Below are 13,901 nucleotides of genomic sequence, written 5' to 3' on the forward strand. Positions count from 1 at the left end.
GATGCGGATCAGGCTCGGAGTATGGATACCGAGAGGTGAATGCAATCTAGAGCTTCTGCATGGTCTTGCCGATCATATACTACGCTTGCTCCACGAGGCACTCTTGGCCGATCTGCCATGAACATACTGCGCCGCCACCTTGCTTATCGCCAACATCCTCCATTGTTTCCAAGACAATCAATGCCTAATACAAGGGCCGCGCATGTGGCAGGTAATCTTTGCAGCGTGACTGGCGAATAAGAACCAGTACGCCTGCACCACAAAGCTGCATCGATGTGGCACTGTGTGAGCTGAACCCCAAACGTGGGCATGGCGGCATAAGCTTACCATTTCTTGAGAGCGGGTTGTCTGTGCTTATCACGCTTGGAAGGAGCGGCATTATACAGCGGCTGACCAAAGCGGAAATCCCTTATATATTCATAGATATCTAGGTTACTCAGACCTGAGCATTTCGCCGCATTGTGAAACACTGCAATTAGGGCTCATCTTCGGGTACTACCTGCTTCAGCCTCAGCCCCAGCCTCGCGATGGCGTACCAACAACTACCCAAATTACAGCACAACGTGGAAGTGACGCCGGTCAACGAGGACTACACTCCGCCTTCGTCCACCCTGCAAAACTATGAAGAGATACGAGACTTCGATTTCAGCCCCACGAGTCCACGTTCGACTGTTAAATCACCCTCTATCAAGAAGCATGTAACGCATTGGAGTTCGTCTACCAACAGCACGGCTGTAACGTCTTCGGAGGTATGTAGCACAAAGTCTGACAGCAAGGCTGGCGCGTCCCGTGCGCGGTCTTGGGCTTTCGAGATCATGGCTGTCGCAATTGGACTGGGTGCTGTCGCCGCCATTGTCGGCGTGGTAGCCAAATACAATGGACACGCGTTGCCAGACTGGCCTTACAGCATAACTTTGAACGCTCTCATTGCCCTGTTGGCTACTTTTGCAAACGCTGCAATGTCGGTTTGCCTGTCGAGTGGACTATCGCAGGCGAAATGGATCCGTTTCAAGCAGACATCGGCTCCATTGTCTGACATGGAGGCCTTCGATGACGCTAGTCGTGGTTCGTGGGGCTCTATCAAACTGCTGGCGACTGCCAGAGGAGGGTACGTTTCTCAGCTCAAGACATGGTTGACAGATGACTGACGAATGCTTGATCAGATTTCTCGGGTCTTTTGGCGCTATCGTCGCTGTTATAGGTCTCGCCCTTGGACCTTTCGCGCAGCAGATCGCAACTTACAAAATCCGTAACGTGGAAAGTGACTTTGGCGCCATCATGCCTAGAGCCCTCAACTTCACCCCTGCGTTACCGGGTAACACCAGCACGAGTAAGTAGCATCAAGCGCATTTCGATATCATTCGTTGACGTAGGTTTCTAGCGGGTTTCGTGCCGATTCTCCCACTTAAAGCCGCAGTCTACAACGGCTTATTCGCGGAGAACAATAGACCTGCTGCGTCACTACCATTCAAGTGCCAGAGTGGTACTTGCACCTGGGAACCCTTCGAGACGCTGGCTATTTGCCATGATTGCACAGACATCACTCCGCTCATGACACGCTACTGTCCACCTGAATTGGGTGCATCGCCAAACATGTCCTCATGCGGATGGCAAGTACCGCAAGGAGCTCATCGTAAGTTTCGCATGTGCAAATTGTAAATTGGCGGGTACTTATTGCTTACACTTTTTTTTAGTCAACACGAGCTCCGATGTATTCAGTATGACATCCTTCATCCCGTCGGCGTATGGCGACATGCCCCACTCCACGATAATCCGACTCATCTTCATGGGTACAGAGCTTCAAGATACACCCAACGCTCTGAACCCTTGGGCATCACAATGCAGCCTGCAAGCATGTGCAAATACGCTGTCCGCATCGGTCACAAACGGTACGCACCAAGAGAATGTCACGCACTCTGTTCTCAACCACACTGTCATCGACATGAGCTCCCCCGATCCTGCCGTCGACTATGGTGTTTATATCACTGGCAAGTCCGATGACACTGCGTACTTGCTTGGCATGGAAGCGCTTTTGAGCATACGCGGATGGTTTAGTGCAATCTTTACCAACGGTTCCGCCACCCGTACGACTAGCGACTTCACCCGAAGTGTCACAGACCCAGACCGTGCCGTAGTTGTCAATCTCACAGTCGGTATCTCATCAGGCGAGACTTTCTTCGACACGGATATTGTCACCGCGTTCTACTGGAACTACTACGAGTACGCTGATGGACTCAATATGCTAATGAGCGACTTGGCCGTATCGATGACAACCGCTTTTCGCGGCTTTAATGGCGCTGTTGATACGAACGGCAAGTCGATAACGGTAGAGTCCTATGTCCACATCCGGTGGGGTTTTGCTGTCTTACCGATCGCGGCTGTGGTGGCCACTCTGGTCTTCTTGCTCGCGACGATGACGATGACGCATACGTCTGGTACGCAAGTGTGGAAAAGCAGTGCGCTTGTGCCGTTGTTACACGGCTTGGATCATCATACTAAGGAGAGGTTCGGTACTAAAGACAGTTTGCCAGCTCAAAAGAGGCAGGCAAGAGCGGTGAAGGTCAAACTGTTTACTGATAATCGGGATAGCACAATGCTTGGAGCAGAGAAGGCTGCATGCTAGTCTGAAAGGCGATGGTGATCATGCTTCGATAGGCAAAACAACACCTCACTCAATACAATCTTTGGGTTATACCCTACTTTCGCGATCAATATCCTTGCTCTTTCTCCCCTCGCTACTGATGTCACTTTCCGTGTCGCTGAGCAATCCGTTCCAAGCATCATCATCGACGCTATCCCTATCGTCTTCTCTTCCAACGTCCTTCTCTACCTTGACGTTTACGAACAACATCCACAATCCAATGTCGTATGTGATCCTACAAATACTCGTAGCCACGAATGCCACCCAGAAGTTATCGCTACCGGAGAGGAAGCCTGTTATTGATGGCCCAACGCTCATGGCTAACGTGCGCAGCATACTAGTGATGCCCATGACACCCGTACGCTCTTCAGGCTTCACGACTGCTGCAATGAAAGCTGTACGCGGTGCTTGATCCATGCTATTGAGGGAAGCTCGGAATAGCAGCAGGCCCACCGTCCAACCGACTTTTGAAGGTAATGGGATGAAGCCGCTGGCGATCGATGATGGGAGGTGGGTGAAGACCATGGTGTTGATGAGACCTATGCGTTTGGCCAATGGTCCGGCGAAGATAGCTCCAACTGCGCAAAGAAACTGCGAAGCCGAGGTAATATCCCCAAGCGTAGACTTTGAGACGTGGAACTTTTGGTCGACGTAGTAGTTCATCAACGAGTAAGGTGTCATGCCGTCTGCTAGACTGTCAACAGCCAAGAGAATCCAGAGCTTGTACATGACGGATCGTGTACTCTGCGAGATCTGACTAAAGTAGCTTGCTTTCTTTTGCGATGGCGGATTCCTGACACCCGCTGATCTTCCTACGTGCTCGCGGTCTTGGTCGAAACCGTCCGTGGTGCTGGGTGTCATCGCCTCCAGTAGCACTTCTTCCTCTTCGCCATGGCCCCCACCACGTCCTCGCTCTTGCATCTCCGCCCGCTTCTCACCTGCAGCCTCGCATCTGCTACTCAAACCCAGACAAAGGATGCTCCCAAGCACTCCGAAGGCTGCATAGCCCCAGAACAGGGCATGGTATGCCTTGGTCACATTACCGCTGCTCTTCTCGAGAGCATTTACCGTTCTCCCTGCGACTTCTGCGCCAATGGCCCCTGCCAATGTTGTCGCTGTGACATACCACGAGAGTACATCGCTTCTTGTTGTCTCGTCCGTTAGGCCACTCAACATGCTCTCTTCGACAGCCCTAAAAGGACCACAGTCAGCGCCGGTGACAGAAATGATGCCGAACACCGCCGCAACCAAAAGAATGAAGAAGTTTTCTGACAGGGCAAATGCGACGCCTGAACAAGCCATCATCACACTGCCCATGAAAAGAATCTTTCTCCTGCCTATTTTGTCCGCCACGAGAGTAAGCAGCAATGACAGTAGAACATCTCCGAGCAATGTCAATGTCATGAAGACCCCAATCCTCGAATCCGGAAATTTGAGCGAGGAGAAGAAGAGAGCGAGAATCAGCGACGGAATGCCGGCCGTGAACATTCTCAACGATCGCAGTGTGATGATGATGTATGCATCTCGTCCAGTCGCGTTGAGTGATGTGATGCCGAGAAATCCAGCGATCCGCGATATCGCCGTGGGGGCCATGGTGGCAATGTTGGACTGTGCCGCGTGTTGGATCAGAGAACGCGAGTTGACCTTTCGTAAGAGTGCAAACTCAACGTCGACTGCTTTTAGATGTCGAGAAGAAAAGATGAAGAGAAACGGAAAAGCACGGAAAAGATCTCATCCTACAAAAGACTGGTGACCACCCGCGTTGCTAGTGTGGGCGTTAAACCCGAGACGGGTTTAAGCTGGGAGGTTGCATCTTGCCTGACTCACCTGTGGCGCTGCCTGCATACGCGCGACTCCATCAAACCGCGTTCTAGATCATCTTTGAGCGACCTTAACGGCGTTACTACCGACGTTCGCTGTGCTGGTTTGGAGATGCTGCGCGGCCGAGGCTGCCCCGCGGTAAAAGTGGGGCCAGGTTTCGTCATCGCCCGGCTCCTGCGCTTTCGAGGGCGCGTCGCGTGCCTTGAACAGCTTCATTACCAGCGCGACACTTTACGTGAACGAGTCTTGAACGATAACTGTAACACTAACAAAAGATCTTATGAATCTACGTGGGCTTGTGTCTTGGTACACGCAGTTGAGGGAATGGCTCTATGGCAAGGTTACGTTTCCGTATTGTTGTCGTGAGCAGTTGTTTCTTACGCGATTAGATACTCACCTTCGTCAAGTGAGATGGCATGATGAAGGTGACTAGTAAAGGTGAGAATGTACGGTGACCGCCGAAGGTGAAGGTACAGGTTGAGTATAACAACAGGATATCTGCCGGCACAACGAGACTTTATGGTCGAGCTATTTGAGAGACATTCTGACACACAGGGCTCTCTTCCTATCCTCCACCTGACGATTCCATAGCTACTGCAAATCATAAAGTTTGTCGATTTCGATTTCGGAAACCAGCAACAATACGCACGATCAGACTACCACAAGCACAACTCGTACCCGACATGTCTTCCAAGAATATCTCCTTCTCAAAAGCATTTGACGAACTTTTACCACTAGAGATCAAACATATGATCTTCAAGTGGGCAGCAAGCGACGGCAGCAGCGATGTAAAGATCAAGCTGTTCCCCAATGACCAAGATCGACTCGATGCACCAGCTGTCGACTTCCTCGCGAAGTTGAAAGATCAGTACTCAGCCGACGCATATCATCAAGCCTTGCAGTATCTTACAGGACCGACTTTTTGGTGGACCTTCGTCAGCGATGCACAGCCACATCGATTCCTCTTCCGTACCTTCCGACGTTTGGTTCCAATGGAAATTCGACAGCGAATCGAGAATGGTTACCTACCTCGGGTCACTGTGAATGGTCTGATGAACCCAAACATCTTATCCGTAAGCCTTGAGAACCTTCGAATGGTGAAGCCAAACTTACCGAGGGACTAGTCTGATTACCTTATACGACTGGGTGCGAGAGCAACCTCTGATCACAACTTGATTCTTATGCAGATCAAGCGGGATGTTGTAGGGGGGATATCATTGCTACCTCTCGTGCTACCTTCGTTGAAGAGCCTGTATTTGGGTCTCGAAACCATCGACTGCTCGCAAACGGATGAAATGTCACTCGCGAAGTGTCGTCAGCTTAATGTTGCGAGTTTCCCTTGCTTGGGATCGCTTACAGATGTATTGAGCGCACTTGCGAACCTCAAAAAGCCTACGAGCCTCGATATTCACGTTATCTGGAATGACTCCCCGGAAAGAGAATAGACGTATGGGAGCGCCTTTGATAGGGATTACGAAGACCGAGGCCGAGACCGCATCATCAAGGCGTTTTGTCTAGCTCTTCCTGCTGTGAAGAGCATAGTCGGTCTTCCGAAGGATCCGCTTGTCTGATTGGTAGCCTCGTCTATACTAGCCCATTCATTGGCATGATGGGATGCTGCAGAGATCGATAATGTGCTTCACAGCATTGAAGGGCTTTCTTTTTTCACACGTCACATGTAAAAAGCGGAATGGGTCATTTGGATGGCCGTCTCGGAACGACTTCACGGACTGCAGGGCGAGATGCGAATGCTTTACTAGCTTGACGACCGAGCCAGGCGGTATGTTCCTCAAGTTTTGGGCCAGCATCCAGTGCCATCTAGAGCACAGTGGATACATCCCCGACGGTTTGCAGTTTCATCCATGTGTAGAGAAGAATGGCAGAGCGGGTATATAGTTGAATTTCGAACATTTGTACTTATCGAATCGTGACGCGATCCGTGATATGCCAAATCGTCCCATCATATGCGAGCCAACTTCCGGTCTGTGACTTCCCCTCAACTCAGCTACCCGTCTAGTATCCGTACAAGTTGACCCGCTCATTCGTCGACGCCTTGAGCCTCTGGTTCTCCTTGATGAGCATCACGCGAATCGCCCAGGCACAAGCGATCGACAGCAGCGCGAATCCAGCAGATGCACCAAACCCAATTCCGTATCGAGGCTTGTCGGTGTCTGGCCAGAGGTAAGCGCCGTAGATGTATCCAATCTGGCCTCCGACGTTCGTCATCGCCAACACGACAGCTTTCTTCTCTTTCGTTTGACTGAGGGTCGAAGATGCCCAACCGATGATGACGGAGTTGACGGAATAGGCGCCCATGGGGAAGATGAAGCAGGCAACGTATCGACCCGCTGTGTTCATCGTACTGGCAGCGATGACGAATCCGACAATGGCGACTAGCAGCCCACCAGTGATATGCCAGGTGCGCTCATGCATACGTCCTGAACTCCAGCCTGTAGCGATACCTGCCGCGCCGGCAAGCAGGAAGGGAGGGCAGGTCAGTAGGAGAGTAATCGTTGTATTGAAACCGAGGGTCTTGATGACACTAACATCATTGTCAGCGAACTTTCTCGTGAGTATACGAATGTACTTACGTTGGGAAGAAAGAGTTGAACGAGCAAGCACTGAGATGGAAGTTCTGCATGAGACAGAACAGCCACGTCCTCTTGTCACGGCATGCCTGCCTCAGTCCCTCCATCATGCTGACAGGCTCGGTGGAATCGCCGACTCGGTCACGCTCCATACGTGCATGAGCGAGTTCGCGCTCCCGTGGGTTAAGCCAGCTCGTGGTAAGTGGGGTGTTCGGAAGCATGAAGAAACCCCAGATGGCGACCAACGCGGTCACGGCTCCTTCGCTATTAATAAGTTAGCGCGATGTATGTTCAAGCAAGAGAAGGTAGATTAACATAATAAATAGCCAGCGCCAGCCTGAGATGCCTCGGGCGCCATCCAGTTGGAAAACGCCGGCCGCGATCAATCCACTGAAGCCTGTAGCCAGAATCTGCGCACAGTATAGCAATGCGATACGTGTCGCCACTTCCTTCCTGGTGTAGAAGATCGAGAGCATATATGTAGCTCCGGGGTAGAAGGGTGCTTCAGTAATACCTAAGAAAAATCGACATGCGACCAGTCCGCCGAAGTTCTGAACCAGCGCTGTGCAAGCTGATACGATGGCCCAGATGAACATCCAGCTGCTCATGTAGATACCGGGACGAATTCTAGTAATAAGCATGTTGCTAGGAATTTGCATCAACACATATCCCACAAAGAGACTACAATACGGTTAGCCTATTCATCAATATTGCTCATTGACTTCGAGCGAGTCTCAGATAATACTAACATGCTAACACAAGTGTTGAACTGGACGCCAGACATTCCCAAGTCCTCTTCCAGATTGTTCAACCGTGCTTGAGCGATGGCATTACGATCAACGTAATTGAGGAAGTACATGACACATAATGTCGGCTACGATCACATTAGCAGCTGTGTCTACATCTCCGATCGCAATACGTACCATCAGTCTCCAGTCGATCTTCCTTACGAGCGCAATCTCTTCTGGGTCTGTCTTCGCCTCTGCGCCGGTGTAGTCCACAGCACCAACATGCTTATCTGGACCAAGCTCACTCTTGTCTTCCAAGTGCGCCACGATCGTGGGCTTCTCGTCTGTCGGCTCGACTACGGGTTGGCGTTTTGTATCCATTTTGGCTGAAACTTTCGAGCGTCTCTCTCGAAGAGGTCAACAGGTAGAACGTACCGGCATGCAGAGGGCATGCGCACTGCTTTTGAATGCATGATGGGTGGCATGGTATGTTCACACGCATGTTCCAATCAACCGCTTGGCGTGGTATTGGCACAGGATCTCACCAAGACTTTTCCCCGCACCGTGCTACAATATAGCAAACATGCGCGCTCCGCTTGTTCAGCCACTAAGCTTGGCCTGCAGATCTTATCGTAATATACGGTCAGAATGAACACTATCCAAGACTTCTCGGTCGCATTTTTGACGCCGATCAGCAGATTGTGTGTGGGATTCCTGGTTCTGGGTTCGCAAGCGGCGCCCTTTGGCTGGGAATCTGGGGAAGAACTGGAGCCGACAACGTGCTTTTTGTGGAGAGATAGCAAACTATTGGCGGCGTTGTTGTGCGCTGTCGCATAATGTGTTCCGTTGGCGGCTGGCGGTAAGTTCTCCAGCTGGGAGGTCATACCGGTCGGAAGCGGTGCAACGGTTGGCGGACGTCACGCGATCGCATGTCCCGGTGGTTCGCGCGACTTGCTTTTCTCACGTTGCAGAATGCCTGAGCTCCAAATGCGCGCAAATGTAAGATTCTGGTATATAGCCCACCAACCAACTGAACAATGTGCGTTGCCTTACTCGTGTATATGGCCCCTTCTATCCAGGACTCTAGGTGTCCGCCCAATTACCCGGAGGTTGATAAATCACCGTCCCATTCCGCTCCTAACAAATACGGGCGAACTTATACTCTACCTGCCCGTTTCTAATTGCCGGAAAGACGCCAGCGTCGATAAGTCGGAATGCGTCCCATTCAGCCGCACCCTCCGTCTTGAAGTTCCACCAGAACCAGCCCTGAGTCTTGCTCTCGAAAGCGGCGATCTGGGCCTCAATGTAACGTCGGCTGTCGTCCTTGTAGGAGGCTGACCACCGTGATAGGTCGTTTTGCCAATCGCAAGATCCAATCCTGGAGCTGCCTGGGAGGGTTCCATCGTAGCGGGCGCCACGGTCGAAGCCGTTGAGGTACTTTGCGCAATCCCTAGTACACGTTAGTAAACGTCTCATAAACTGTAAGAATGCGGACTGCTCACGTCATAGCCGATGTCCACTCGCCAACAAACGTCCATTTGTCCGCACCGCCGATAGTCTGAGAGTTGCTGCAAGCGTAGCGTGCGTGGTCCGCGGGTGACATGCGGAGGAGATTGCTGTCAAACACTTGATATTCGTGGTGGTCAACCGCGACGTTCACCGCGTTCGCATCCGAAGGAGTAAGGAAGCCATTCCACGTGTTCGGAGGCTTGAACCCGTCGTGAATGATCACTGGGGTGTCGGAAACCTCACGAACCTGACCGTACCCATCGCGGTAGAACTGCCTGGTCACGTCTTCGCTGATGCCGGTGTACAACGCGGGCTCGTTGAGCAGTTGGATACCGACAACGACGTCCTGGTACTCTGTCCGAGCATACTTTTGCGAGATTGTCCGTAGAACTTGGACAGTCTGCTTTACGGTGTCGCCACGTTGCCATCCAGGGTAGTCCATTCGTTGGCCGGAGTTGTCGAATCCGTTTTGAGAGCCTGGTGCACCATGGAGGTCGATGATGATCTTCAGCCCTAGACTTCGAGACCAGTCGATAGCAGCGTCGATGTAGACACTCGCACCGCTGACGTAAGGTGTACCAAAAGTGTCGTATGCCCAGAACCCGATGGGGATACGAACGACATTGAAGCCTGACTGCTTGATCTTGTTGAAGTCGTGCCATGATACGAACGAGTCCCAGTGCTTGCGTAGGATACTTCCCGCCGCATCTCTACCAAGCTTCTCGCCCAATGTGTATTCGTCAACGATGTCCCTCTGCGGACGGCCTTGGTTCGCTCCATCAAAGATAGAAGGCGTAATCCAACTGCGTAAGGATGGTCAGCAACGCAACTGGATGGCAGTTGGTGGTGAGGACTCTCGGGAATACGTACGGTTCCAAGACCAACCATCCACCGATGTTAACACCACGGATCTTGTCAGACCCCCACTTGAAGTCGACACCGCGCTTCTCTCTTTAGACGGGTTAGCGTTTGCGTCATAAGTGCGTTGGGACGAAAGGAGTGTCGAATGCGGAAGTGACTGCTCTATCACCGGAAAGGGAAAGACGTTCTCTTCCGCATGGTGCGCGTGACTTACGTTGGAGCTGCAATCGCGGCGGCGCATAGCGATAACGCAGTAAGTGCACGACTGATAATCATGTTGTCGGGTAGTATTGTTGGAAATCAAGGGTAGCAGTACGGGCTCTGAAGATGCGGTGGCGCTCAATCCAAATAAGATGTGATGGTATGTCTGTAGATGGGACCAAGTGAGTGCATTTAACAAGTTGCCGAGCGAACACTGTGGATGCGGCCAAGGTGGAGTTTGCGCGCTTTCCTGGAGGCAGCGAACTCGATGGAGTCGCGACTGCTGTGTTATGGCCATGTGACGGATATCCTCTAGTCCGAACTGGGCATCTAAGTTGGTAAGCCCACGGGTCTCCTGGGTTGTGATTGGTGTTGGACCCTTCGATCTAACTGGAAACGCAATCTGGGGGATTGTAGTGAACGTCTTCCCCCGGAGACGCGGATCGGGACAGAAAGCTACATGGATGACGACGCGGTCAGGAGGCGGGTTTGCTCAGCACGCCGAGGCGCATGTGACCCGTTCACACGAATGAACGACCTACATCGCTCTCGGATTCTGGTAGCGATGAGCATTCTAAACTAGACATCTTGTAGTGCATACTCGCACATGAAATGTGACTGCCGTGGAGAAGCCTGAAGTAGAAAAATTTGCCGCGGAGTGATCATCAGCCATGGTGAAATTTGTAGCGGTGTGGGTAGTTGCTTGAATCTGAAACACCTGATCAAGTTGGACCCCTTCTAACGCACCAAGCGGCTTGTGGGATGCGAGCCTAAAGCGTTCGGAGTAAAGTTAGCACCGTGTGTTAGTACTCAGAGAGGCTGTTCCTGACGATCTTGGAACCTAAGATGCGTGGCATGGACCATCTGACCCCAGATCTGCAGACTAATCTTTTGACAACCTATTACATCGTCGAAGGGGAATCGCAACACGCTCGCCTATCTCCATGCGTTGTTCCAGGCCGTCAGAGGGAACTTGTTGTCAAGCGGGGTTGCGGTGTTTGCTCCGCGCCTCCTATGTCTACTTCTCGGTGCATGACGTAGTGATGGCATTGTATAAGGCTCTCATTAGTGTTCTGGTGCCAATGAACTCTGTTGCTGCAACTGCACTGGCGGTGCAAATCTTGGAAAGAGAGTTGTAAAAGGGGTTTGATTGCACGCAGCATGCATCTCCCGGGTGAAGTGGCGATTGGACCTGGACGTGCAGTGATAGATTGGGGTGAGCGCCGGGTATGATGCAGGAGCGAATGCCATCGCCACATAGGAGAGATGAAACCCTGTTTCGAAGACCCAATGAGGCGCTTGACAGCGAGATGCCGATGTAGCGATGCAAGCGGTGGCGAGCGGAGATGGACGTGTGGTGGAAGACAGAAGGGAGAGTGCGATCAAGGTGTGGCGTGGCGCCTCCCGGCCAGTTGCAGGGTCCAGGCGTCGGGCAACAACGGCAGTGGGGGCGAAGCCGAGGCAATGACGCCATGTATCACAACTCACAACATGCAGAGTGCAACCGACTAGATGTCTTTGTATGCGGCCGATATTCGGAGACACTATCCTATCGACCGTGCCTAGTTCTTTGCTAGCACCCATCCACCTAGCCAGAGAAAACCCGGGACGGCAGTGACAGCAGACAGCGCGCCCAAGACGGCCGCCATAGTCCCCCAGCCGCTGTCCTCCGCAAGAAACCCGGCCAGCAGAGGTCCCGCCATGCAGCCGGCAGCGAACGCGGAGTTGTATAGTGCGTAAGCCTGCGCAAATGCACCGCCTTTGCCGAATCCTGGGCGTCCATCTGCGATCATCTTTCTTTCCTTGGCCTCAGCGACAGCCGATACCTCTGCCATGACCGGCGCGAACGTCATGCCCACAAAGAGCCCCGTGACCGCCAGTAACGCGCATAGCAGCACCTTGTCCTTCATCGTGTTCTCATCGACAAACCGGAGGCAGACGAGGGGAGGGCATCCCCCAAGAAAGCCCACGACAACCACATAGCGCCCTCCATATGTGTCACTCAACCAGCCCCACAACGGCGAGAGGAAGCTCGGTATGACGATGGGAAGGAAAAGAAGCGCAGCGCCTGTCGAGGACCAGTTGAATGTGCTGGCGGCGTGGATGGCGAGGACAGAGTCGAAGGCCGTCAACAATGTTGCTTGAATGAGCGCACAGAATAGCGAGGCAAGCAGGCGTCGGGAATACAGGAGTGAAAGCACGGGAGGAAGGCGATCGCGCACACGTTGCCGAGGCGGACTTTCTTGTTGCGCTTCAGCAGACTCCGCGTCTTGCTGAGTTGTCGTCCTGGTGAGACCTAAGCTGTCGCTTCGACTTGCGATGGCGATGGAGCCTAGTTCTTTATCCTCTGAGGATACGTCTCCCTCGCCAGATGAGCGTCCCATGACTGTTGCGTTCCATCTCGCAGCCACCTTCTTCTCCACGAGCAACAGTCTGAGAATCACATCCAAGCCGACTAATGCATAGCACATGCCGAAGACGGCATTATAACCAGCCTTGTCGTAGACTATGCCACCGAGTAGAGGCGATATGAGCATTCCGATCGACATGCCTATGGTCAGCCACCCAGCAGCAGTTGCGAGTCGTTCCTGAGGCACCGTATCAGCCAACAGGGCCAGACCAACAACCCATACCACGGCTGCCGAAGCCCCCTGTAGGAGCCTTCCGACAATCAAAGCCCCAATCGATTTGCCAAGGTTCAGCAGGATCGTAGCTCCTAGGAGAACGAACAAGCCGATCAGAAGCGGAAAGCGACGCGTCGACCCGCGGTCCGCAAGCCATCCGCATATGGGCGAGAATGCAAGAAGAGCGGCGCCATATACGGCAACCAGTACCGAGACCCAGTATTGAACTTGGTCCTCTTCAATATGACTACGCGAACGTATTGCGAATGGGATGACGGGTACAATGACGCCGTACAGAAACATGTCCTTCTTGAATCAGCTCTTGTTCTGCACCTAGCTACACCTGCATTGAGAACTTACTGTAAAGACGGCCAAAGACACAGTCCCGATGATGAATGCATCCGAGCTTCTAGCTTTGAGCATGACTGGTGGCTTGGATCCATGCTGCGTCAATGACGACAGCCATGAGGAAGTCGACATGCTGTTCTGTATTGCTCTTACTTGAGGCGCCGCGGAATCTATTTGTACAACAGTTCCCCTATGAGGACCCGGAGCAGTACCACGGTTCTCATGCGGCCCCTCATCTAAACGATCGTCCATAGATGCGAAGATTGTGGTACGACGATCACGTCCACACCATGCGTATCTATCCTCTCTGCTCTATCACTGACTATCAGCAATGCATGTTGCTGCAATTCAAAAGACTGCAGGTCGATGATGGACGATGCGATGCGATGCGATGCAGTATTCGTGGCGTGTGTGTTGGTGCTCATGCAACGGCTCTCTTCGTGGCGTGATCCCAGCCTCGTTTTTGCCGCGGCCTTGACTAGCGTATTGCCTGCATGGGACCCCCCACCTCGACACCTCTTCTCTACAAGCAGGACTCCAACTGTCTCGTCGCCCATATGGTGTCATTCAATTGCACCAC

General features: G+C 52.5%; 5 protein-coding genes across 5 annotated transcripts; 1 reads left to right on the forward strand and 4 right to left on the reverse strand.

The window, feature by feature from the left end:
* Positions 1–1,593: 1,593 nt before the first annotated feature.
* Positions 1,594–2,623, forward strand: J4E78_004680 (uncharacterized protein; the record flags this gene model as incomplete). The annotated part of the gene is made up of 2 exons (XM_049365308.1): positions 1,594–1,633; positions 1,695–2,623. 2 exons carry the CDS (start codon positions 1,594–1,596, stop codon positions 2,621–2,623), a joined length of 969 nt encoding a protein of 322 aa, XP_049223109.1.
* Positions 2,624–2,689: 66 nt separating this feature from the next.
* On the reverse strand, positions 2,690–4,234 carry J4E78_004681 (uncharacterized protein; the record flags this gene model as incomplete). The annotated part of the gene is made up of 1 exon (XM_049365309.1): positions 2,690–4,234. One exon carries the CDS (start codon positions 4,232–4,234, stop codon positions 2,690–2,692), a length of 1,545 nt encoding a protein of 514 aa, XP_049223110.1.
* A 2,241-nt stretch (positions 4,235–6,475) lies between these two features.
* Positions 6,476–8,159, reverse strand: J4E78_004682 (uncharacterized protein; the record flags this gene model as incomplete). The annotated part of the gene is made up of 5 exons (XM_049365310.1): positions 6,476–7,004; positions 7,054–7,314; positions 7,366–7,731; positions 7,800–7,924; positions 7,974–8,159. 5 exons carry the CDS (start codon positions 8,157–8,159, stop codon positions 6,476–6,478), a joined length of 1,467 nt encoding a protein of 488 aa, XP_049223111.1.
* A 756-nt stretch (positions 8,160–8,915) lies between these two features.
* On the reverse strand, positions 8,916–10,424 carry J4E78_004683 (uncharacterized protein; the record flags this gene model as incomplete). Its single annotated transcript, XM_049365311.1, has 4 exons — positions 8,916–9,228; positions 9,281–10,090; positions 10,158–10,238; positions 10,363–10,424. The coding sequence occupies 4 exons, from the start codon at positions 10,422–10,424 to the stop codon at positions 8,916–8,918; spliced, it is 1,266 nt and encodes a 421-aa protein (XP_049223112.1).
* Positions 10,425–11,911: 1,487 nt separating this feature from the next.
* On the reverse strand, positions 11,912–13,453 carry J4E78_004684 (uncharacterized protein; the record flags this gene model as incomplete). The annotated part of the gene is made up of 2 exons (XM_049365312.1): positions 11,912–13,279; positions 13,334–13,453. 2 exons carry the CDS (start codon positions 13,451–13,453, stop codon positions 11,912–11,914), a joined length of 1,488 nt encoding a protein of 495 aa, XP_049223113.1.
* Positions 13,454–13,901: the final 448 nt, after the last annotated feature.

The sequence above is a fragment of the Alternaria triticimaculans genome, assembly GCF_023758025.1.
Source record: "Alternaria triticimaculans strain BMP 0046 chromosome Unknown scaffold_5, whole genome shotgun sequence".
Classification (NCBI taxonomy): Eukaryota; Fungi; Ascomycota; class Dothideomycetes; order Pleosporales; family Pleosporaceae; genus Alternaria; species Alternaria triticimaculans.